General features: G+C 38.0%; 1 protein-coding gene and 1 non-coding gene across 2 annotated transcripts in view; both read left to right on the top strand.

Moving 5' to 3' along the window:
• LOC107827411 (trimethyltridecatetraene synthase-like) overlaps positions 1 to 25,631 on the top strand; it is a 32,269-nt gene extending 6,638 nt beyond the window's left edge. Inside the window, exon 2 of the mRNA XM_016654547.2 lies at positions 24,814 to 25,631. Coding sequence (XP_016510033.1) covers positions 24,814 to 25,440 — 627 coding nt within the window. The 3' untranslated portion in view covers positions 25,441 to 25,631. The remainder of the gene's footprint in view (positions 1 to 24,813) is intronic.
• LOC142180492 (small nucleolar RNA R71) lies at positions 18,847 to 18,953 on the top strand. Its single transcript, XR_012709115.1, has one exon. It is a non-coding gene; the product is annotated as a small nucleolar RNA R71 (small nucleolar RNA).
• Positions 25,632 to 26,187: the final 556 nt, after the last annotated feature.

The following is a 26,187-nucleotide window of genomic DNA, read 5'->3' as shown; positions in this document are numbered from 1 at the left end:
TCAACACTCAACCACGACATGTTCTTTAGAATTAGCCCCCAAATCAATCAAATCTAGTCAAATATAGTCCAAATAATTCAAGATAAGCTTTAGAAACTACCCACAAGTGAAAAAGATTCAATCTTTAATAAAATTAGAAAATGTCATCAAAAGTCAACCCCGGGCTTGCTTGGTCAAAACCCAAGATTCGATCCAAAATCCGATTAACCATTCACCCCGAGTGCGATTATGTAATTTGTTTCAAGATTGTCACGACCCACTCCCACCGGAGCCGCGAAGGCGCCTAACACCACTTGCCAAGCAAGCCAACAGTCACATAATAGCTTAACATTTGAATAAACATGGTTTAATAAACTCAACAACGGAAAATATCATAAATATTTGACACAATTAACTGAAATACCGCTACAACCACCTCAAAATCTGGTGTCAACGAGTAAATGAGTACTACTGAGTATCAAAACATAACCAAATCCTTAGCACAAATGTCAGAGTAACAGAAGAATATTGAAGAAATAAAAGGAAAGAGAGTCAAGTTTTGCGGATGTCATAGCAGCTACCTTGAAATCTCCAAGCATTGGTACTAGCACGGATCTAGCAATCACCACGTCCGGATATACCTGGATCTACACACGAAGTACAGAGTGTAGTATGAGTACAACTGACTCAATAAATAACAATACTAATCTTGGGGTGAAAGCAGTGACGAGCTTAGAAGAAAATAGTTAGAGTCCAATATAATGACAACACAAGTATAATAATGACAATAAAAATAAATAACTCGGAGAAATTTTCATAATCAACTGGTTCATGGTACATAAATTTAGACATGCTTTCAAGTTCAACAATTAAGGTCCAACACTAATAGGAACATGTCAAGTACATCTAGCATGAGGAAATGTACATCTCTATGTCTACATGTCAAATATGCATGTCAAATGTATGATTTCACGGAGATATTCCCAAGTGCTCACACTCCCAGAATATTCAATCTGTCTATCTGATATGCTAGTCATCACACACACAATCATTCAACACTGCACGGATGCCTGGCATCAATGAGCCTCACCAAAGCATGTGTATATATCACTGCGCCTGCGTTCACATCTAGTATGTCAGACTCCAGAGGGCGAATCCTGCCCATGCGCTAAACAAAGCCTATAAGGCTAGATGCGGCGTGCAACCCGATCCGTATAATAATAATAATAATAGTAAAGCCAGTATGGCAAGCTACAACGTGCAGCCTGATCCACAATAACACTCACAACACGGCTCTCAGGCCCACCTGTGTCATCAATCTCTCAAGTCTCAAGGGCTCACAATCTCGTACCACTCAGCCCAAACAATGATAACATTTGATGTAACAGTGTATGATAAACATAGACTAAGATATGATATGCAAATGAAGAACCATGACTGAGTATATAATTACAGTTAAAGCAGATAACTCAAAAAAACATAAATAACCTCATTAGCTCTCAACCTAATAAGCACACAGCCTAAACATGATTTCTAACATGAATCACAACTCAATTACTCTAACAAGTAAGTATTACATGGATAAAACAAGACTTGATATCAACACGGTACCAAAATTAGCCCAGATCATGATTTTCACAGTGCACTCCCACACACCCGTCACCTAGCATGTGCGTCACCCCAACACATCCTATGTAGCATGTTTTCCAAGGATATATACCCTTAGTTCCAAGTTTAAAAATGTTACTTACCTCAAAACGTGCAACTCAATACTCCAAAAATCCCTTCCCACGTGTATCGTCCTCCGAACGACTCGAATCTAGTCACAAATAATTTAATATAATCAATACAAGCTATAGGAATCAATCCATATGATAAAGCTAAGATCTTTAAACAAAATAAAAAAGTCAAACAGGGCCCCGCACCTTGGAAGCCAACAAAATTCATAAATTTTGAATACCCATTCAATTACGAGTCCAACCATACAAAAATAATCCAATTCTAACCAAATATCGACCCTCAACTCCTCAAATTTCACTCTCCAATAACATAATCCAAAATCCCCGAATTCCACCTCAAACACACATAAACTAGGTGTAAAAATCAATGAGTAAAATATTTATCAATACAAATGATGAATCTTCACTTACCTCTTCAATTATAGTGAAAATTACTCTAAAATCGCCCTTAGCCGAACTCCACAACTCCAAAAATGTCAAACCCTTTGATTTATATTTCTGCCCAGCTAAATCGCATATGCGGTCCAAAACATCGCAGTTGCGACACTGCTTTTGCGATCCATCCTCTACATATGAGGTTTCCCATTAATATGCACATTCTCGCTTCTGCGCCCAAATGACCGAACATGCGGTCTCTCAGATGCGGAACCTACCTCGTACTTGCGCCCTTCCTGCCTCCAGCCAAACCTCGCTCCTGCAGACCTTCTTGCGCAGAAGTGCATCCGCTTCTACGAAATTACCTCCGTACCTGCACTCCTAGGCTTCCTTCCCAAATCTCTCACATGCACACAAATGGCCGCTTCTGCGGCTTCGCACATGCGATCAAAACCACGCAGGTGCGGTTACACCAGACCTGAAGCTTCAGCATTTCCTTAAAATCTCAATCTGATTTCAATCCTAATCACTCCCGAGACCCCATCCAAACATACCAACACGTCCTAAAATATGATACGAACTTAGTCAAAGCCTCAAATCATACTAAACAACATCAAAATCATGAATCGCACCCAAATTCAAGTCTAATGAAACTAATGAACTTTTCACTTCTAGAAACAATGCCGAACTATATCAAAGCTACTCTAAATGACCTCAAATTTTGCACACTAGCCTCAAATGACACAACGGGCCTATTCCAACTCTCAGAACCGAAATCCAAACCCGATATCGACAAAGTCAACTCTCGGTCAAACCTCTCAACCTTCCCAAACCTTCAACGTTCCAACTTTTGCTAAAAAGCCTCAAACCAACCTACTAACCTCCAAATCAACATCCGGATATACGCCTAAGCCCAAAATCACCATATGAAGCCATTAGAACCATCAAAACTCTATTCTGGAGATGTTTACACAAAAGTCAAACTCTAATCAACTTTTCCAACTTCAGCTTCAAACCTTGGGATTAAGTATCCCAATTCACTCTGAAACATCCCCGGAACCAAACCAACTGCCCCGGCAACACATAACTACAAATGAACATAGCATACGTAATAAATAAGGTAACAGGGCTACAATACGCAAAGCGACCGGCTAGGTCGTTATATTCTCCCCCTCTTACACAAATGTTCGTCCTCGAACGGGTCTAGAATCATACCTGGAGTCTCAAATTGGTCTGGATAACTGCTCTGCATCTTCCGTTTAGTCTCCCAAGTAGCCTACTCAACTGGATGGCCTCTCTACTAAACCTTCACTGAAGTTATATTCTTTGATCTCAACTTCCAAACCTGCCGATCCAAATGGCCATCAGTTCCACATCATAAGTCAAATCCCCATCTAACTGAACCGTGCTGAAATCCAAAACATGTGACAGATCACCATAATACTTTCGGAGCATAGAAATATGAAACACTCGGTGAACACCCGATAGACTAGGTGGCAATGCAAGCTTGTAAGATACCTCTCCAATCCTCTCAAACACCTTAAAATGACCAATATACAGAGACCTCATCACACCCTTCATGGGCAAAACTCTAAGCAAAACTTTCTCACCCACCATATATGGAACATCACGAACCTTTCTATCAGCATAACTCTTCTGTCTGGACTGTGGTGTACGGAGCTGATCCTGAATCAACTTTTCCTTCTCTAAGGCATCAGGTACCAAATTAGTGCCCAACAACCTACCTACCCCTCCCCCCCCCAAGCTCAAACCAACCAACTAGGAAACGATATCTCCTCCCATATGAGGCCTCATAAGAAGCCAACTGAATACTCGATTGGTAGCTATTGTTGTAGGCAAACTCTACAAACGGTAGAAACTGATCCCAAGTAACCTGTAAAAGCCAAGAAAGCTGTGAATCTCAGTAGCTGAAGATGGTCTAGGCCGACTTTGAACTGCCTCAATCTTCTCTGAATCTACCTTGATCCCCTCACAAGACACTACGTGGCCCAAGAACGCCACAGAATCAAGCTAAAACTCACACTTGGAGAATTTAGCATATAGCTTCTTCTCCCTCAACATCTGGAATACAATCCTCATATGCTGCTCATGATCCTCATGTCTGCGTGAGTACATCAGTATATCATCAATGAATACAATGGCAAATGAATCAAGATATGGCTAGAATACATTGTTCATCAGATGCATAAATGTTGTTGGGACATTGGTCAGCCCAAATGATATTACTAAAAACTCGTAATGACCATAGCGGGTATTGAATGCCGTCTTCAAAATATCAGAATCCCGAATCTTCAGCTGATGATACCCAGACCTAAAATCAGTCATCTAAAACTTTCTAGCACCCTGAAGCTGGTCAAATAAGTCATCAATACGCAGTAGATGGGATTTGTTCATAATTTTAACCTTGTTCTATTGCCTGTAATCAATACACATCTGTATAGTACTATTCTTCTTCCTCACAAATAGAACCGGTGCACCCTACGGCGACACACTAGGCATGATAAATCCCTTATCAAGTAGCTCCTGAAGTTGTTCCTTCAATTCCTTCAACTCTGTTGGTGCCATATGATACGGAGGAATAGAGATGGGCTGAGTGCCCGACACCAGGTCAATACCAAAATAAATGTCCCTATCATGTGGCATGCCCCGCAGGTCTGCTGAAAATACATCTTGAAAGTCTCTCACTACTGGAACTGACTCAATGGTAGGAGTATCCACAATAACATCCCTTATCAATCATCTGTTGAGCCTTCAAGTACAAAATCACTCTGCTAGGAACATAATCCAAGGAACCTCTCCACTATAGCCTTGGCATCCCAGGCATTGGCAACATTAAGGTCTTGGTGTGACAATCTAGAATAGTGTGACACGGAGACAACCAATCCATGCCAAGTATCACGTCAAACTCAACTATGATGTGCAGTAAGAGATAAACTCTCATCTCTAATCCCCCAATAGTCACCACACACGACCGATATACACGGTCCACAATAATAGAATCACCCACCGGCATAGATATATTAACAAACATAACTAAAGAATTATGGGGCATGTCTAAATAACGAGCAAACTAAGATGATACATATGAAGAATTGGAACTAGGGTCAAATAATACTGAAGCATCTCTGTTGCATACTGAAACAGTATCTATAATCACAGCATCTGAAGTAACTGCCTCTGGCATAGTGGTAAAAGCATAGCATCGAGTCTGACCACCACCTGATTGATCTCCCCCGCTAGGGCGACCTTGAACTGCATGAGTCCCACCCCGAGCTGGCTGAGCGGGTGGTGTAGTAACTGGTGCAGAAGTAGTAGCTTGACCTTTCTTCGGAACGGAACCTCCCATAAGACGGGGTCAATACATCCTCATATGCCCCAACTCCCCACACTCATAGCAACCTCGATCTAAAGATGGAGGCAGGGCCTGAACCGGACCCCGAGAACTAGAATAGCCAGTGGAAGAACCTGGTAGTGACGAACCCTGAACTGATGGAGCACTGTATAAACCCTGAACTAAAATTCAAACCACAAAAGAGTGAGAACATTCTGTAATGGATGAGAGATTTTATGTTTCTAATTTCTTACATATAATTCTTGAGGTCTATCCTTCATGATTCATTAAAGAACCAGATTTGTCTATAGTAGTTGTTTCAACATTTACCTATTTAGTTCTCCCTGTCTGGGGTACACCATGCTAAGCTTCTAAAGAACCTGGTTGGTTCACGGGCTCTCTTTATTTGGAAGTGTTTTCCACACTATTTTGATCTGGCCCATTAACATATTTCTATATCATTCCATTTTTTCCATCATCATCATCCTACATGCGTTTCTTGACCTCCATTATATTCATCCTACAAGCCTTTCTTAGCCAAGTGTTCAGTTACATAATAATCACATGGACATTTTCTTCAACACATAAGGTTCTTTTATTATACACTTTATAAGATTTACTATGTGAATAATAACCAAATAACTCCTTCATCACTTTTTGCATCAAAGTTTGCTAGAGCCTCGTTACCATTATTATGCACATAACACTTATAACCAAAGCCTCTTAGGTAAGTTAGATTTGATTTTCAGCCTTTTAGTAATTCACATGGGGGTCTTCTCAAGCAAAGGTTTTATCATGCACCTATTGATTATATAACAAGCAGTATTCACAGCCTCCACCCAGAAACGCTTAGGAAGATGTTGGGGCTTAATGCACATGCATGTATGCACAGTCAACAAGTAATAAAGTGATGAGAAAGTATCATTCCCATGAGTACTTGTGATCAACTACCAACTGAATTAAACTAGCCACGAACCGTTTGTTCAAGTGATTTTTCGAGGGATGGTAATAATTTTACTTACTAAAAATACTACAAAAATTAACAAGTAAGCAAAGAGAAAAGAATGCACGTAGGCACAAAAATAACTTAGGAGTAAATTCAATGGCAATGAGGATATTTCTGGGTTAATGTCAATCCTATTGAGTTTTTCGGTTGAGTTGACTACGTGATATATCTGAATTGTTGATTACAAGAGTTTAGTCTGCTTGCAAGGATCGTTCGATGCCTTGATCTCCTATTCAAGCCAACTTAATACTATATGTCTGCAGAACCAAAATTAGCTAGATCGCATATGTAATTCCTGAAATAATAACAAAGTAAGGTAATTAACATATATCTATCCTAATCACGAATCTATTCTCCGTTGCTCGGATTCAAGATCTTACTCTATTCAATATTATATGCAATCTATAGTTCACAAGTTCGAGTTCAACTATAAGTTCGTAGATAGTATTCTACTATTGAATAATTAAATCAATATGATATAATCAAGAAATCTTAAAAATAGTTAAACATCAAGAATTAAGAACTACCCATAATCCCAGACCACGAGGGGTTTTAGCCACTAATAATTGTAACAATCACAAAGTGTTTTGAATCATAAAACTACAAGTACGAGAGGAAGGGATGAAAGAAGTGATTATTCCATGCTCCAAGTGGGTTCCGTAGACCTTCGTATCTCTAACATATGTCCCACCCTGTCCAAAACGAGTTTAAGGTGTATTTATAGGTGAGGGTCAAAATGTTCTAGTCCAAAATCAACAAAAAACCAATTCTTCTCAGACTCAAGGGTGCCTTGGGTGTAGCTTTTTCCTTGCTAGGTGTCGTGGGAGGTGTCTTCAGGAGCTCACGAGATGCCATGTGGCGTGACAAGTTGGGCGCCTTAGGTGAAGTGAGGCGTCGCGTGGGGCGCCAACTCTGTTGTACCTTGCACTGAACTTCCTCTTGTGCTCTACCATTTTGTGCAACTTTCTTCCTACTTTGCATTCTAATATTCCTACACATAAAATAAACTCAATTAAGCTCAAACGTCACACAATTTATAATTAAATCCTCAAAATGTAAGGCAAGTAATGTTATAAAACATAAAATTGTCGCCAAACATCACCACTTTACACTTTAACGTTGCACACTATACCTATGACTATGGTTGATAACAATAATTAAGCTCTAGCATATGTATTCAACACACACTTTCCATACTTCATGCTATACTTCAAAAATATTCAAAGCATAAATAGCGTGGTCATAACAATTCTAACCTCAAAAACTGACTCGATTCCACACTGTACTCAAGGCTTGAACACTTACCCTCATAAAGGAGTCTAATAACGTTAAAAACGTTAACTATCCATCGTAAAATCATGTGTTCTCACAATTAAATCAAAGAGATTAGATAGTCCCCACATTCAAGTCAAATGCACAAATATATTTTTAAGAACTCACACATATGAAAGAAATCATTCACTCTTGAAAAGAAGTCACATGCACGCAAATGGTACCATCCACTTGCTCATTATGTAAACCTCTACTAATGTAGCCTACTCATTCTAAAATCAATTAGGACTTTATCATGGTTGTAATATAGGCCAATGGACGGGTAGAATATATTTAAGAATATTGACTAACCCCTTAAGCACTTTAACACATCATGTAATCACTTTAAGTGCAACTTCCTTCAACTCAACTTCAAATTCACAAGCTAGATCACCCCAAATAAGTTCCCTTATTCTTTAAGTACTACTTTAATTTACACTCACTAGCAAGGACAATATTTAATTATCTCTTTCTAAATATTTTTCTCCTTTTCTTTCTTTTGTTTTTTTCTCTTTCTTCAAATATATTTATCGAAATTGTTTCTTGTATTTTCTATTTCCCGCTAGTGGTACTTTTTCTTCAACACGAATGCACGTTTTTTCCTTTCTTTGATTCCAGTCAAGCCACCCCAAGCTCCCTCCTTACTTTTTTCTAGCGCTCATTTACAATTCAAGTGCTCTAAGAGGTAAAAGAATTAAAATAATTTAATTTAGAACAAAAGGATAAAGGCTTGTACTGCGAGTGCCAACAAAAAGGCTTATAATCTCAAAAGGACAAACTAGGGATGATTTTATTTATGATAAGAAACAAGGCTCAAAAATATTAATGAAGACCTAAAATCATTAGTTGAACCGAGAAACACCTAGGATTTTGCTTGAACTCATATGTTGGGCAAGTTCTAGACGCAAATGTAATCACATGGACTACAAAAAAATCTCACTTCATGCATTGACACATGACTCACTAAAGACGGTCACATTATGACATCTCAAATTAAAGTAAGTATTTACGGAGCCAAGAGATATTAAGCATTAAGAACAAAATAAACATGAGTCAAGAAACCGAGTCATAGGGGTCACAAAATATATTATTCAATTCATCAAGGCATCATAACCAATTTAAAAATATGGGAAAGTTAATACACATCCAAGACCTATATATGCTACTATTAAATAAGATTTACATCATTCTTCTCCCCTTTTATTTCCTACATATTAATCTACTCTAAAACTAAAAGAAGTTCACCCGGTGCAAGTTATATCCCATGAAAAAGAATCGAGGCACGAAAAAAACAAAACCCACATTGAATTATTACTACCTAATGAAAACTAAAAGACATGTTTGTATATATTTCTTTAGACTTTAATCCCTCAAGAAAACTGTCTAGGAGATCCATCGTCAGGAAAAGTCCAATCTTTTTCCTAAATTTTTTGTTTTCCATATTATCGAGCTTTTTAAAATAAATTAAGCTACTAAGACTAAAATACTATACTAATAGTCCTAGTAAATACAAAATCTCCAAAAATGGAAAATCAAATAGTCTTAAAACTACTAAACTAAAATACTATACTAATAGTCCTACTAACTACAAAAGAAAAGATAAGAAGCTAAAAATAAAAATAAGAAGTTAATATACTAACATCTATTCGAAGGAAGTCTCTCACCCCACACTTAAAAAGTGTGTTGTCCCTAATGAATAATTCAAACGAAATTGGATAGTGGAAAATAAACTCCCTGGTCACTTGTCGAGGTCATCTCCCTCAACTAATTAGGCTCTGTCGACCTCCTCTCAATCATCCGCCTTGTCTCCGAGGTCCTTATCTCCATCATAAGCAACTTCATCAACTGGCCCCTCTTCCTCCTCGTGCACAGAATGCTCAGGGGTGTCAATATCCTCATCGGAGGGTACACCCTAGCCCTCAGCAATGCCGACCAACCTTTGGGCATATGTGTTGAGATTAAATCGCTCAATGAACGGTGTCCGCTTCTTTAGGGTAGCAGATCTCCCTTCAATCTACAACTGTAAGTCTAGCATCCGTAGAAATGCTTCATGACACTATCATCATAGGCCTGACGCTCGGCAGTAGTCAAATAAGACCCATCTTTCTCATCCTTGCCATAGATACTAGTGATGTTTGTGGCTTATGAAGCGGCAAGAATGATCATGTCAAAACCCGGCTCCTTATCCACCGGGTCAGCCCGTAAGTACTGAGTCAACACATTACCAAAGAAAATCCTGTCAATTCTATTACTCCTTCGAACATGTGCCATCTGCTAGCGCATTAGCTGTTCCACATTAACTCGCTACCCCGTCATTCGAAAATTACATGGTAGTAGCCTCGTGTTCACTACCATCAACCACACTTTGGCAATATTATTGAACTTCTTCTTAGGTAAGGTAATGCAAATGTCAATTCTGTCAGTTCTTTTGTCTCAAATCCATGTAGCATAAAAAAATGGACACCACACTAGGTGTGTCTAATATGACGGCTGGCAATGAAGTTGCATAAGGGTGCATGCGGAACATTGGGTGTCGCATGTGGGTACATAATGCACTAGCAGAAATGTCGATCAACCTCCCACGGATAGGCATCGGCTGCTCTTCATCCTGAATAGTCCACCCAGCATAAAACTACCTAATTAAGGTGAAATTTTCTTTTCCCGGTTACTTAAACACATGGCTCAAACCGAAGTCATGTACAACTTGCCAAATTTGAGGGTGTCTGGACATCAACTTGTCACGACCCAAAATCCCAACCCGTCATGATGATGCCTAACACACCGGCTAGGCAAGCCTAAACATAACAGTAAAGAACCAGAACAGTGGATCTTATAAAAATAACATAAATCTGAAATCTCAATTTAACAAAATACTGATAATACACGGTAAATCTCCCACAAACTGGTAAATACAGAGTTATGAGCTCTACATGGGGATACAAGTCTGAAAATTAAATAACAATACTGTCTGAACCGAAATAACAGTACATAAGAAAAGAGAAGTCGAAACTACTGCCAAGAATACAGCTCTACCTTGCCTCCCGAAGCTCGGTCCAACAAGCAAATCTACTGCTGATTACTGGTCCCCACACCTGATCTGCACAATTACGTGTAGAGTGTAGTATGAGAATAACCGACACAATGTACTCAATAAAAATTGTAACTAACCACGACGAGGTAAAAGAAATAAGAATTATGAATGATACCTGCTATAGCATGTACAGTTTCATAAATCCAACAAATACAGAACAATAATATGATCATGTATAAGGTACTGAAAGGACTATCTCCGTGTGTGTGTACAATTACGCAAAATCTCTATTCAGTCACGGGTACATCGTAAAAGGTGATATGCAGATAAATCAGATAATAAACTATGAAAATTGTAATTAAAGATAAAATGCAATTCCAAAACAACACTGGTCAAACTTTCCTCAACCTTTCCATATCCGTACCAAACCACTGACCAGTTTTTTCCAATAACCATGTGTACTCCATCAAGAGAGAAACATGAGAGGGTGACCTTAGGGGGATGTATCCATATCCATATGCTGCATGAACAACTCATGTGTTGCACGGACAACTCACGTGTTAATAATATTAGTAACTGGATCCGCACGGACAACTCACGTGCTAATAAAATCAATCACATGGATAACTCACATGCCAATAATTACAATCCACCTGGCATGGTCACATGCTACCAGTCCAGCTTATAACACAGAGAAAGTAAATATGCGGAATACATGTATATGATCAATGATTATGATGTTTCATACTCTTGAACTGGTATAAATAATATGTTATAGCGTAGGCATGTGCAATGTGTGCTATCACAGCTAGAACAGACAATTTTCGTCAAGAAATAACAGTTTATCAGGTTCAATTGGAAGAATAACCTTAACGAAATCTCAAATATGGTACAAATAGCTCACGTAGGGGTACAAATAGGAGAAACATCTCAACTTGAAGGTTAGCAATCATTTCAAGGCATGTCATAGCCTAAGCACTACCCCGATCATAGAAATAGTACCCCGGTGCATGCATATGGGCTCAACCTTACACATATGCGCCACCCATAGCACGTAGCTATCAAAAATAATTCAGGCAACTAATGCCTCAACCAAGTTTAGATAAGATACTTACCTCAAGCAAGCCAAATCACTCTTCTAATAAGCCCTTCCCGCACGTATCTACCTCCGGATTATCCAAATCTAACCAAACCAACTAAATATAGTCAATAAATTCCATAGGAATTGATTCCAAATTATAAAGCTAAGATATTTAACCAAAATTAAAAAGTCAATCCCGGGCCCGCACCTCGAAACCCTACAAAATTCAAAAATTTTGAACACCCATTTGATTATGAGTCCAACCATACCAAAATCATCCAATTCCGACCTCAAGTCGATCTTCAAACCCTAATTTTTTATTTTAGAAAAGTTTCTACAAAATCCCAATTTCTACTTCAAATCACCAAATTAACGACAAAAACAAGCATGGAATCATGATTAATCAACTTATCCGAGTAAAAAATACTTACCCTGATCCAAGACGTGCACATTCCCTCCAAGATCGCCCAAAATCGAGCTCTATAACTCAAAATATGATATAATAACTCAAACCCTCGAAATGGGTTTTTAGTATTCTGCCCAGGTGCTTACCCTTTGCGAACGCGGAAGAAGCCTCTCATTCGCGAAGCACAATTTTGCCTTCGGCCAAAATTCCTCTTCGCAAACGCGACGACCCAGTCGTGAACGTGATCATCAACTAGACTACGCTACGCGAACGCGAGAACTCCCCCGCAAACGTGAAGGCTTAAGCCCCAGTGCCCCTCAGCTGACCTCCCTTCTACGCAAACGCGACCACCCCCTGGCGAACGCGAAGGGCACTGAACTCCAAATCTTCGCGAACGCGAAGAAGCATACACCAGACACCAGATCAGATATCCAAACATGAAGAGGATGGCCTGAAACTCGTCTGCAACATACCGGAGGCCCCCATGACCTCAACCAATCATACCAACAAGTCCTAAAATACTACACGAACTTAGTCGAAGCCTCAAATCACATCAAACAACATCGAAATCATGAATCGCAACCCCAATTCAAGCCTAATGAACAAATGAACTTCCAACGTCCAAAACTAATGTCGAATCATACCAAACCAATTCCGAATGACCTCAAATTTTGCACACAAGTTATAAATGACATAACATACCTATTTCAACTCCCGAAACCAAAATTCGACCCTGATATCAACAAAGTGAACTCTAGATCAAACCTCTCAACCTTCCAAACCTTAAACTTTCTAACTTTCGCCACAAAGCATCAAACCAACCTACGGACCTCCCAATCAACATCCAGACATACGCCTAAGTCTAAAATCACTATACAAAGCTATCTGAACAATCCAAACTCTATTTCGGAGTCATCTATACAAAAGTCAAACTTTGGTCAACTCTTCCAACATAAAACTTCAATTTGGGACTAAGTGTCCCGATTAACTACGAAATATCCTCGGAACCAAACCTACCACCTCGGCAAGTCACATAACCACAAATGAATATAGAATAAGTAATAATCATGGGAACACGATAATAATACATAAAATGACCGACCGGGTCATTACACAATGTGTGCTCCTCCACTGCCAATGTGAGATCCCATACTCTCGTTCACCCCTATCCTGTGGTTGTGATGCAGAAAAGTTGCTACCGCTTACTTCCCTTTACGCTGGCTACTAAAGGTAGGCTCAGTTCTATTCCTCTTCTTAGGCGGGGGTGCAGAAGTGGACGATTTACCCTTTGGTAGTGCTTTGTCTTTAGCCGGAGCCTTAGCACTAGGAATTTGATGCACCATGATCATTTTACCTACAAATAACATCAATAATTAATTCATGGACCCAAGAAGTACGTAACAAAAAGGTCAGAACGACCTCAAACTTAAAGCTTCATCACATTCTACTTCAAATAATTCAAGGTTACTCAGACTTTACCTCTTTCACTTAAACACATCTACATTCTTAATTCAGGTATCACATTAGCAAGTAAGTAATTTGGTCTCACACTTTGTCAATGTACCCCGACAGCATTGATCCACCCACACTTAATTTTCATGTTAATCATGCTCACACAATAAATTTCTATCAATCTCGGAGACTCGTGCTCCAAGTGGGGCAGAAAATCACAGTTGAGGCATTTTACAAATGCCTTGCAAGAACTATTTGTCTGGAAGTTTCTATGTGGGCGAGGGATTGTCTCACCTACCCAAATCGGCTTGGGCATCGAGTGCGAAACACTCTTTCAACAATAATAATACAATCATATGGGGTTTATAAAGTTTGGAATAATTTTAGCACAAATCACCATTGAAAGACCATAAAGTCTTACAAGCTTGCTTTACATGAATACCATAACTAAGAGAGGAGAGAGATAAAAGAACATACCTTGTGGTTGAGGATAAGGAGACAAGGGAAGGTAGTGAAGTGTTGTTGGTATTGTGGGGGGGGGAGGGGGGGGGGTTAAATGGCTTTGGGAAGAATTTTGGGAGAGTTGTGATGTGCTTTGTTCGTGTGTTTTATATTTATAAGGTAGAGATAAGGTGAGGGTGATTAAGTGCGAGGGGATAAAAATAAAGGGAAAGATTCTTACCTGGCGCCCTATGGCACGACGGGAGGTACGGGGAAAGCTGGGAGTGGCGCGAGATGCCCGTAGGCATGAAGGCCTATGATTCTTTACCTATGCGATGTGGCTTTGGGACGAGGGGAATGGGCGCCAGGCAATGCCAGGCACGTCAACCCCTACGTGTGAGCCTGCGCCTTGCGAGAACATGGTGTTTTCTCCTTCTGTGGCTCTTTTTCCTGTTGTTGCAACCTTTATGACCTATTTCCTTTCGTATATATCCATCAACTATCAAAACACATGTAATTCACCCAAAATAGCTCGTTAGTCCTCCTCAACATAAAGAAAATCAAAAACTATGCTACAAGTACTCTACAAATTGGGTTGCCTCCCAACAAGCTCCTTCGTTAACGTCATGGCATGACGAATTCAACACCACCATGAATTGCCTCCCATGAAGCTCCTAATGTAATGTCGCTGCACGATGAAGAATACTCCTTCATGCTTCCATTAAGTCTATTGAAATTTTGTAACAACGAACGCCACCATCCATTAGTGTTTCACTCTTTGACCATTAACAAAGAATTCCGCTATTCTCATAATCCCATAGTTCTTCAGCTCCATGTGTTTATGAGTTGTAGCATACACTACCTCAAACAAACCTGACCATCTAAACTTTAGGTTACCAGGGAAGACCTTCAACCTCGAATCAAACAATAGAACGGCTTGACCGACTCAAACTCATGATGCATAATGTGCTTGTCATGCCTTCTTTTATCTTTTCCTTAACAACTCTGCATTCTCATATGCATGCAACCAAAATTCATCGATCTCATTAAGTTGCAATATTCTTTTCTCACCAACTAGGTCCATATCAAAGTTGAGCTTTTTGATTTCCCAATAAACCTTGTGATCAAGCTCCACAAGAGACACGCATTCCCTTAGACCAACCAGTAGGGAAACGTGCCAATTGCAGTCTGGTATGAAGTGCGATATGCCCATAATGTGTATTCGATCTTCGTAGCCCAATATTTCCTACTTGCAGTCACCATTTTCTCTAAAATTTACTTTACCTCTCTATTCGAAACCTTAACTTGGCCACTAGTCTGCGGATGATAAGCCATAGCGACCTTGTGTTTGACCCCATACTTAACCAAGAGATTACCCAAGAATTTGTTACAAAAGTGAGTATCCCCATCACTAATCAAGGCATGTGGATTCCTAAATCGCGTGAAGATATTCTTTTTCACAATGTTCACCACTGCCTTAACATCATTCGTAGGTAGAGCAACGACCTCTATCCACTTCGACACATAATCAACCGCTACAAATATATACCTATGACCATCTCAAATAGGTACCTGATAGCGGCATGGTCAGTGTAGATGATGACTTTGGTTCCCACTAGGTAGGTTCTGCATTTGTCAAACTTGCATACTACCTCTAGAAACTCCTTTTTTGGGACCATATAATTTACTTAAACTGGATTTAGAGTTTTGCTAGCGTAGTAAATCTAGAGAAATACCTTATTTTCCTTTTGCCCAAGATGACACCAATTGTCGTATTACTGGCGTCACACATAAGCTTAAAAGGCACTCCCCAGTCTGGGGCAGTGATAGTTGGTGCATCGCTTCTTAGCTCCTCAAATGCCTTTAAGCAATCATCATCAAATTTGAAAGCAGTATCCTTTTAAAGCAAGCTACACAAGGGAGCGAAATCTTAGAGAATTACTTGATAAATTGACGGAAAAAACCTGCATGGCCCAAGAAATTTCAGACCCCTTAAACATAAGTTGGAGGCGACAATCTTTCAATTGTCTCCACCTATGTCTTATCAACCTCCAAACTATCTTTGGACACCTTGTGCTCGAGTACGTCCTTCTTGCACCATAAAATGATACTTCTTCCTATTCAACACCAAATTTGTTTCCTCACAGCTAACAAGCACTTTACTCAAATACGTTAAGCATTCACCAAAAGAAGGTCCAAAAATTAAAAAAGCATCCACAAATACTTCAAGAAACTTTTCTACTATATCAGTGAAAATTGTAATGATACACCATTGAAAATTCATAGGTGTATTACGCAACACAAATGGCATTCTTTTGAAAGCATATGTTCAACAAAATTTTTGTTATAGCCGAAATATCCATCAAGAAAATAGTAGTAATCCTGTCCAGCTAGCCTCTCTAACATTTGATCAATAAAGAGGAGGGAAAGTTGTTTTTACTTGTGGCATTGTTCAACTTCCTATAATATATGCAAATTATCCAACCTGTGACAGTTCTAGTAGGAATTAATTTATTATTTTCATTTACCGTAACTGTCATACCATATTTCTTTGGCATACACCGCACTGGGCTAACCCACTCTCTATTAGAGATAGGAAAGATAATACCCAAGTCGATCCACTTTATCACTTCTTTTCCAGCTATCTCTATCATGATTGGATTCAAGCAGCGTTGGTGATCTACACTTAGTTTATGCCCATCCTCCATGAAAATTTTATGCATACAGAATACCGGCCTAATTCCACATATATCCGCCATGATCCACCCAATTGCTCACTTGTGTGATCTAAGCACCCGAAGTAACTTTTCTTCCTATAAGTTAGAAAAATAAGAAGAAACAACATTCAATATTTCATTAGTAATAAAATAATCATAATAAAGGTGAGCGGGTTGGGGTATAAGCTCTAATTTGGGAGCTACTTTGACAGACGACTTGGGTGGTGGCCCACTGGGTCTATCTAGAGGCTCAAAATTAATGACTCTTTTGATGTAAGGGCGTGCATCAAAATTATGAACTATCTCCTTGACGTCCTCGTCTAAATCAATGCTATCAAACAACATGAGTACTTTTTCTAGATAACCGTCAAGATATATAACCAAGTCACCTATCTTCTCTTCTTTCTCTGCAACAAATATCATGGCAAGATCCTCATAATTGCTAGGAAGCTGAATTGCCTTATATATATTGACAACTACTTCCATATTATAATCTCTGATGATCATCTTTCCTTCTCTAACTTTGATGACTGCATCAATTGTTGCTAAGAGAGCTCGCCCAAATATGATATGGACTTGTTCATCCACCTCATAGTCCAGAATGATAAAATTCGCAGGAAGGATGAATTAATCAATTTGCAAAAACACATCTTCTATCACCCCCTGGAATGGACAATGGAACTATCAGCTAATTACAACATGACCATAATGGGTCTTGCAGTGCCCAAACCTAGTCAATTAAAAATTGACAAAAGTTATTAAATTTGTGGTTGCCCCGAAATCACATAATGTTCTCCCCACATCTACTTCATCTATTCTCATTAGAATCTTGAAACTACCAGGATCTTTCAATTTTGGAGAAGATTCGTTTGGATTCTCGAGGTACACTCTTTAGTGAGTGCCACTGTCTCAAATTCAGTTAGCCTTCTCTTGTATGCCACTATATTCTTAATTTACTTAGCATATTTTGGAATTTTGGCGCAGCCCATCAATAAGGGGTAAGTCCAATTGGACTTCGCTTAACATATAAAGAAACTTGTTATACATCCGATCATCATTATTTTTTGTAATATATTGGGAAAGGTAACTGGAGTCCTTCCCATTGGTACATTCTCATTAGAAGTACATTCTTTCTCACTTTCATCCACATGCTTAGGAACTACTTTACCTTCTTTCTCTTTTATCTTCTTTGGTACTTCTTCCAATTCTTTACTATTCCTCAAGGTTACAATATTCGTTTGAGGATTCTTCTTTGTATCACTTGGAAGAGTGCTTGCAGGCCTAGTATTTTGATTTGTAGCAAACTGCCAACTTTTCTCTCCAAATTTTTGAAGTCAGTCCTGAGTTATTGATTGTCAAGTAACAACTTCTTCAACAAGTCATCCATACTCTCCTCTACTTGTTAGGGTGGCTTTGGAGGTTGGTTGTAATTTATTTAGTGTTTATACTGATTCTGAGTCCCTTGATTTCCACCCCATGAAAAGTTCTAGTGATTCGTGCAATTGAGATTATATGTATTACATATTGGGTATTTTGGTTTATTGGACCGATGCTTTATTGTTCCACCTAATAAATGGACTTGGGATTTATTGGATAACAATCACTCGTGTGACCTTCCCCACATATTTCATAATATATGGAGATTTATTGTACATGATGCATCTGATACGCCTGACCCATTTCTAACTTCGTCACCTAATTTGTCAATTTGGCCAGATCTACCCTCATAGTTGTAAGCTCATCTAGATCAATTACACTTGCTGCCTTCTATTTAATTGTTCTTCATGGTTCCCCCACATCTTGCTAGTTGTGATCATTTTGAAGAAGTTGTTCAAGAGGGTTTGGATTTCGCTGTAAGGGTTTTCCATGCAACAAACCCCACAGGATGAGTGAAGATTCATCTTTGATGCATCATCCAACCCATCAATAAAAGTGTGGCCCAATACCTTGTTAGTCTAACAATGATGTGGGCAGCCTCTAAATAGCTTTTTGTATCTTTTCTAAGCTTGACAAAGAGTCTCGCCATCTCAATATTGAAACCCAAGAATCTGGTTCCTTAGTGACTTTGTCTTCTTTGTAGGGATGAACTTGATCAAAAGAGTTTGGGCTAAATCACACCAAGTGCGGATCAGATTAGCAGTCTCCTTTTGCCACTATTATTTTGCTTACCCTAGTAGAGAAAAGGGAAGCAATGTTTGTTGTACCATGTACTGTTTAAGCTCAAAGTGATCAGTAATACAGGCTTTATGATTGCCTAAGACATATTAGCAAGATTAGGCCTTGTGACCTCTATTATCGACTGATCTTTTTTTTCTTCTATCTCGATTGGTTGTGGTTGGAATACAATACCCAACTCTGTAGTTCTAACTCTAGCTTCAGCCTCCCTCCTTAAACTGTGAAAAGTTCTTTCTATTTCTAGATTAAAAGGGACGATATCATTAAAATACTTGTTCCTCCACATTCATGAGTGAAACACATGTAGATGCAGAGGCAACAAGAAAATATTAAATCTTGAACTAATAATGAATAACATCTTATTTCAGAAAGATAGCTAATTTTATGTCCCCGACAATGGTGCCAAAAATATTTTGGGACCTAACGCACATATAAGTATACGCGATCAACAATTAATAAAGTGATGAAAAAGTATCATTCCCACAAGGACTTGTGATATCAACTGAATTAAACTAGGTACGAACTGCTTGTTCAAGTGATTTTTCGAGGGACGGTGATAATTTTACTTAACTAAAACTACTACAAAAATTAACAAGGAAGGAACAAAAATGCAAGTAGAGCACACAAAATAACTTAGGAGTCAATTCAATGAGATGGGAATATTTCGGAATTTTGGGGTTAATGTCTATCCAGTTGAGTTTTTCAATTTAATTAACTACTTGATTTATCTGATTTGTTGGTTAGCAGGATTTATTTTGCTTGCAAGGTTTTTTCGACGCCTTGCTCACCTATTCAAGCCAACATAATACTATATTTCTATAGTATTAGAATTAGCTAGAATGCAGGTGTACTCCTTGCAATAATAATCGAGTAAGGTAGTTAGCATATGTCTATCCTAACCGCGAATCTATTTTTCGATGCCCGACGTCAAGATCTTACTCTATTCAATCTTATATTCAATCTATAGTTTTTACTTTGGAGTTTAACTATAAATTCATAGATATTATTCTACCGTTAGCTATGCAGTAAAATAATTAAAAATAACATTGAGTAAAATAATCAATATGATCAAGAAATCTCAACAATCGTTAACCATAAACAAATAAGATCTGCCCATAACCCTAAAACACAAGGCGTTTTATCCACTAATAATCCTATCAATAATCACAAAAGTGTTTTGAGTCTTATAAAACTATAAGTACGAGAGAAAGGAATGAAGAAGGTGACAATACCGTGCTCCAAGTGTTTTCCGAAGCCCTTTGTGCCTCCAAAATATGTCCAACCCCGTCCTAAACGAGTTTATGGGGTATTTATAGGTGAGGGTCAGAATGTCTTAGTCAATAATCAATAATGAAATAAATTCTTCTCGGACTCGGGGGGTGCTGGTGCGAGCAGCGCTTGGGCTGCAACTTTTTCCTCACTAGGTGCTGTGCGAAGGGCCGTCTTGAGCTCACAAGGTGCCATGATGCATGATAAGTCACGCCTTGGGTGATGTGGGGCGCCGTGTATGGCGCCAACGCTTGTGTGCCTTGCACCGAACTTCCTTTTGTTCTCTCCTTCTACGTCTTCAATGCTATTTTGTGCAACTTTCTTCCTACTTTGCAATCCAATGTTCCTACACATAAAACCAACTTAATTAGACTCAAACGTAATACAATTTATCATTAAATACTTAAAATGTAAGGCACGTAATGTTTTAAAATATAGAATTTTTGTCAAACATCAGTAGACTATTAGTAATTAACATGGTTCTTGCTATATCCTCTAGAGTTATATTTTTTGCTTCAACAAAACTATTTTGCTTTGCTGATAGGAGAAGAAAAATTATGATATATGCCATGATTCACACAAAATTCTGGAAATCTATTATTTCCCAAATTCGGTAATGCTATCCAATTAACTATCTAATTTTCTTTGCAGTTTCTTTATAAATGCAACAAACACATCATATGTTTTCTTTTTAAAAGCAAGAAATAAGGTCCACATGAACCTGGAATGGTCATCAATAATCACAAACACATACATTTTTTATGCAACCCTTATTGGACACATAAATCCATACGCAATAGTTTCAAGGATCGAAAAGTACTTTCTAATTTATTTGATTTGAAGGTGGATTTCACATGTTTACCTTTAGCACATGCATCACATACTTTATATTCCTCGAACCTAGATTTTTATAGCTCAAGAACTAGGTCTTTCAGAACTAATTTGTTCAGTAGTGAAAAACATGCATGTCATAGACGCTTATGCCACAACAAAGAATCATCATCTAGAGCACTAAGACACGTTAGTTCACTTCCTAGAAAGAAAATAATATCAACTTCATAAATATTTTTGTGCCTTTTTCTTTAAGAGCCAGTCCTACAGATTTAAGATTTGTGACAGTACATGCACTAGAGGTGAATTCTACCTTGTTTCTTATAACATTTGTGACACACTTAGCAGATTGTGTTTCAAGCAATTAAAATACTATACATTTTCAATTTCATGAAAGTGGGACTTATCAATCATACCTATACCTACATTGTCACCATTCTTATTATTTTCAAATGCCACTCTTCCTCCACGAAAGGCTATTAGTGAGAGAAATATTTTTCTTTTACGAGTCATGCGTCCAACAAGCATTATCTAAGTACCACACTTTGTTGCTTTCTCTCACCTAGCTTAACCTATAAAATAATTTAGAGGTTAGATTTAGGGACCCATATAGGCTTGGATCTCTTTCTTTGAATAAAAGGATGAATCTCATTCCTCTTAGCCCAACCTCGCAATCTAGCATTTTTTAATGAAGAACCAGATTTAACGATTTTCCTTATCTCAACAAACTTAACATTCTTATAAATTGCTTGAAACTTAGCCTTATATGATTTTTTAAAATGAGAATTACTACCACAGTGTGTGCAAAGCTTATTATCAAGAACAGACACATACTTACTTCTGGGATTATAGAGAGTCTTAGTTTTTATATACCATATTCCTTAACGATTATCATTGTGGTCTTCATGCAATGATGTTAACATCTCCGGATATGGTCCACCGAAGTGTTCTGTCTAAATCATACTTAGAGTTATTTAGATTCTCTTGGAATAACCTACTTCTCTTACATTCAGCTGAAAATCATTCTTTCCCTTATTCAGTTTATTCTCAAGATTCTTATGAATATTACAAACTATGCCTTTTCCCTTAGTAGGTGCCTCAAGAATATTTTCCCCCCTTTCAAAATTAACTTCTCATGATCTAATGCAAGAACATGGTTCGTTAATTCTTTAACACTCTTTTTTAGGTTTTCCTTATTTATATCTAATCCTTTGTAATCAAGTTTAAGAGAGGCACATGCATTCATCAATTGTTTCTTTTGCATCACATGTAGTATGATATGCATCAATTATACGCTGAGATAAGGAAGTAAGTTTTTTCTTTGAGTATATATGATTTCTTTCTTTAATCTTCAGAAAATTTACCTCAGATTGTACTTCTTCCACTTCGGAGTCAGAATTTGCCATTAATGCAAGGATATTTTCATCATATGAGTTCGAGTCATCCCTGCCATCAAGGATAGATCTTTCTTTTCTTTTTCATCATCAGATTCACCATTAGAGATATTCTTCTTTGCAGCTAAAGCTTTTTGCACAATCTTATTTGTTGCTCTCTTTTGAATCTTACGCTCAGGGACCTGGTCCTTCTTTTGCACTTTTATTTTATCATGATTATTCTTCTCCCACTCGGTCTCCTACATTGGACATTTCCTAATAAAGTGATCAAGACTGCCATACTTGTAGCACACGTCGAAGTTGTTCATCTTTGGTGCGTTTGATTTGGAGTTGCTACCCTTTTTCTGAAAACGATGATTCTTTCAAATAGCACATTGAAATTTACGAGTCAGTTGTGCCATATGACCGTCATCAATTTCTAGCTTTTTTGTGGTCTTGAGAGCAGAATCTTATCTTTTCAAGGTTCAGCCAACTCATGATCATGATATTTCTTCAACTCATAGGTTTTTAATTTTTCAATAAAATCGCCAATGGAGAACCTCTGCAGATCTCTTGCTTTTGAAATTGCATTCACCTTGCTTTCCTAAGACGGAGGCTGAATACTCAGAATTTTATTTACTAGTTTATTTGTAGGGATGAGTTTTTCAAGAGAGCTTAACTCAATAGTGATCAGTATGAAGCGAGAGTATGCAACGCATCCCAGATCTACGTTGCATTCGTATATGCTGAGATTCGGCTGTACTCGACCTGGACCAATCCTGCAGATCAAGATCTTTTTAGCTTTGACATTTTTCTCAACAGATTTCTTGTCCTCTTCATTGTATTCCTTCCTAGACTTAGGAGTAGTTACTTCTCCCTTGTTATTCTTGTTCATGGTAGCAATGGGTCCATCCACAACTACATCCTATAAATCTAAATCTTCATCCATCAAGAAGTTCTACATCCTTGATTTTCACCATCTATTATACTTCCCTTAATTATTGGTTATCTTGGCCCTTATTAAACGCCTGGGGGAGCATCCATCTTGGGTTCTTTTAAGGTGTTATCCTTACGTTGAAAGAATTTGATCTGATATTAACTGTTAATTTAAATAGCACCTAGATATAAGACGGGGGAGGTGAATTGTGTCTTGCACGATTTTTGCCTACTGAAGAACCGTGTTTTTGAATTTGTATATTTTAAAATCAAACAGAAAGTATAGTGCAAAATATAATGAACGCATGTAACTTTACATGGAAAACCTCCTTGCTCTAGGAAGTAAAAATCATGACCGTGTAGAATTTTCCTCAAGCTTCACTAAAAAGTAAGAGTAATAATAAGGTTACAACTCAGTAATCAAAGGGATAATAAACTCTAATACCTTGACCCATAATTAACTACTGTGAACTCTAGCATAGGAAGAACCTCAAAATCTCAAAAATTATTCACCTACGGTAAAACTTCTCAAAAGCAAAATAGATTACAATTAAAGAACAATGAATCAAGACTCGACAACTAAAGAACTAGTTAGTCAACTTCATTATCAGACCAGATTCTTTAGTTGTGTAGCTTGAATCCTTAAAAGTACCTTCTTGCTATAATTACTATTTGCCAAGATTGATTTGTACTATTTGTGCGAAAATAGCGTTATCATCAATAGCCGCAACATGATACCTTATATAGGCATGAAATTGGGGCCAATATTTCTCCAAATTTTGCACCAAAGCCTAGAAGAAATCGGTTAAGGTAAACAATCGTAATAGGACTTGGTTTGTGTAAATATCTCCAACTTCGCATACCTTTTACTTTTATGCAAGTGTATCAATTAATTGAATCCTTGACCACGAAATCTTCCAGCTGGTGCAATACTTCTAGCTCACGAATTAAATCCTCCAAAGAATTTTACTTGCATTAGGAATCGGTTTGCAACTCCTTATGCGTGCATCTAGTGACCCGGTGATTAAATATCTGTTTTGAAAAGTTATCAACCATATTTATTAGAATAATAAATATCTTCAAGGGACCTAGTTTGTCAACCATTATTTGTTAATCATCAAAATTGATTTAAGCTCAACTAAAAAAAAAATAAGAACCATTTTTGTGACGCTTCTCTTAATTCTAAGGAAATTGGAAACAATGTTCTTTTTTCATCAACATGTGATTCTCATACGATATATAGGTTTTATTAAATCTCTCGTCAAATCTTGTGCTTAGAGTACTCAATTAAAAAATATATTGGCTTTCTTTGATGTTTTGGTTTATAAATTGATGATAGGACTTATTGGCTGGCGGCACAGACACCTCAGCAACAACAGTTGAATGGGCTTTTTATGAACTTCTTAGACAACCAAAGATTATGAAGAAAGCACAACAAGAGCTAGACCTTGTCATTTCACACGACAGATGGGTTCAAGAAAATGATTACACTCAACTCCCTTACATTGAGTCAATCATCAAGGAAACATTAAGGCTTCACCCAGTAAGCACCATGCTTCCGCCGCGCATTGCCTTGGAGGATTGTCACGTAGCAGGCTATGACATACCTAAAGGTACAATTTTAATGGTGAACACTTGGAGTATTGGAAGAAATTCACAGCATTGGGAGTCACCAGAACAATTCATTCCGGAGAGGTTTGAAGGGAAGAATATAGATGTCACAGGACACCATTTTGCGCTCTTGCCGTTTGGTGCGGGCCGGAGAAAGTGCCCGGGATACAGTCTTGGGATTCGTATAATTAGGGCAACTTTAGCTAACTTGTTGCATGGATTCAGCTGGAGATTGCCTGATGGTATGAGTCCAGAAGACATTAGCATGGAAGAGATTTATGGGCTAACTACACACCCCAAAGTCGCACTCGACGTGATGACGGAGCCTCGACTTCCCAACCATCTTTACAAATAGTGGATAATTAAAGTCATTAAACTCATTTTGTTATATGCATGTCTCATATTTGTAGCGGTCAAAATGCTTGTTTTCTATCATGGGTGTTCAGTGCGACGTTGGGAATTTCAAGTCATTAACGTGTGATAACATTTTAAATTTATAAATTGTGTAATCGTGATTTTGAATGTCAAAACAATACCAGATTCCAGAAAGACTTATATTGCAAATGAATTTTACTAATACAAGTGTTAAGAACATGCGCAGCGGAAGTAAACATACAAGTCAGGCATCACATACATGTAAGCTAGATAATAATATAATTACGAGATTAGGAACCACTAACCTCTTGAAAACGTTGCACAGGTCCTTAGAGCAATAATCGAGGGCTGCAGTCTTTTGCTATGGTCCTAGTAAGACCTTGGATGAATTTGCTTTGAGTGGACAAGAACAATACAACTCTGAAAAGTAAGTTATTGGGTGAAAAATGTCTTCCTTATGTATACTCGCTTTTCAGCCAAAGAGGGCTCCAAAAACATGTAGCATTCTGCTTGTGAAAGCAGAATCCTACTCTAACTCTACAGGATGACTTTTCTCCCAAGTCTCTTCTTTTACCCAAGTCAGTCTAGGTTTTTACTAGGTATAGCAGGGACCACATAAATAGTAAGAGGCTACCAATTATAGCATTATTCGAAAATTTGGATGAATTAATTTCTACTATAATTAATTGCAGTTTATTCCACTAAAAAATTACATTTGAACTCCTCA

Source organism: Nicotiana tabacum, chromosome 4, assembly GCF_000715075.1.
Source record: "Nicotiana tabacum cultivar K326 chromosome 4, ASM71507v2, whole genome shotgun sequence".
Classification (NCBI taxonomy): Eukaryota; Viridiplantae; Streptophyta; class Magnoliopsida; order Solanales; family Solanaceae; genus Nicotiana; species Nicotiana tabacum.
Note: the sequence above shows the minus strand (reverse complement) of the source record. Positions and strands in the feature narration are given on the sequence as shown.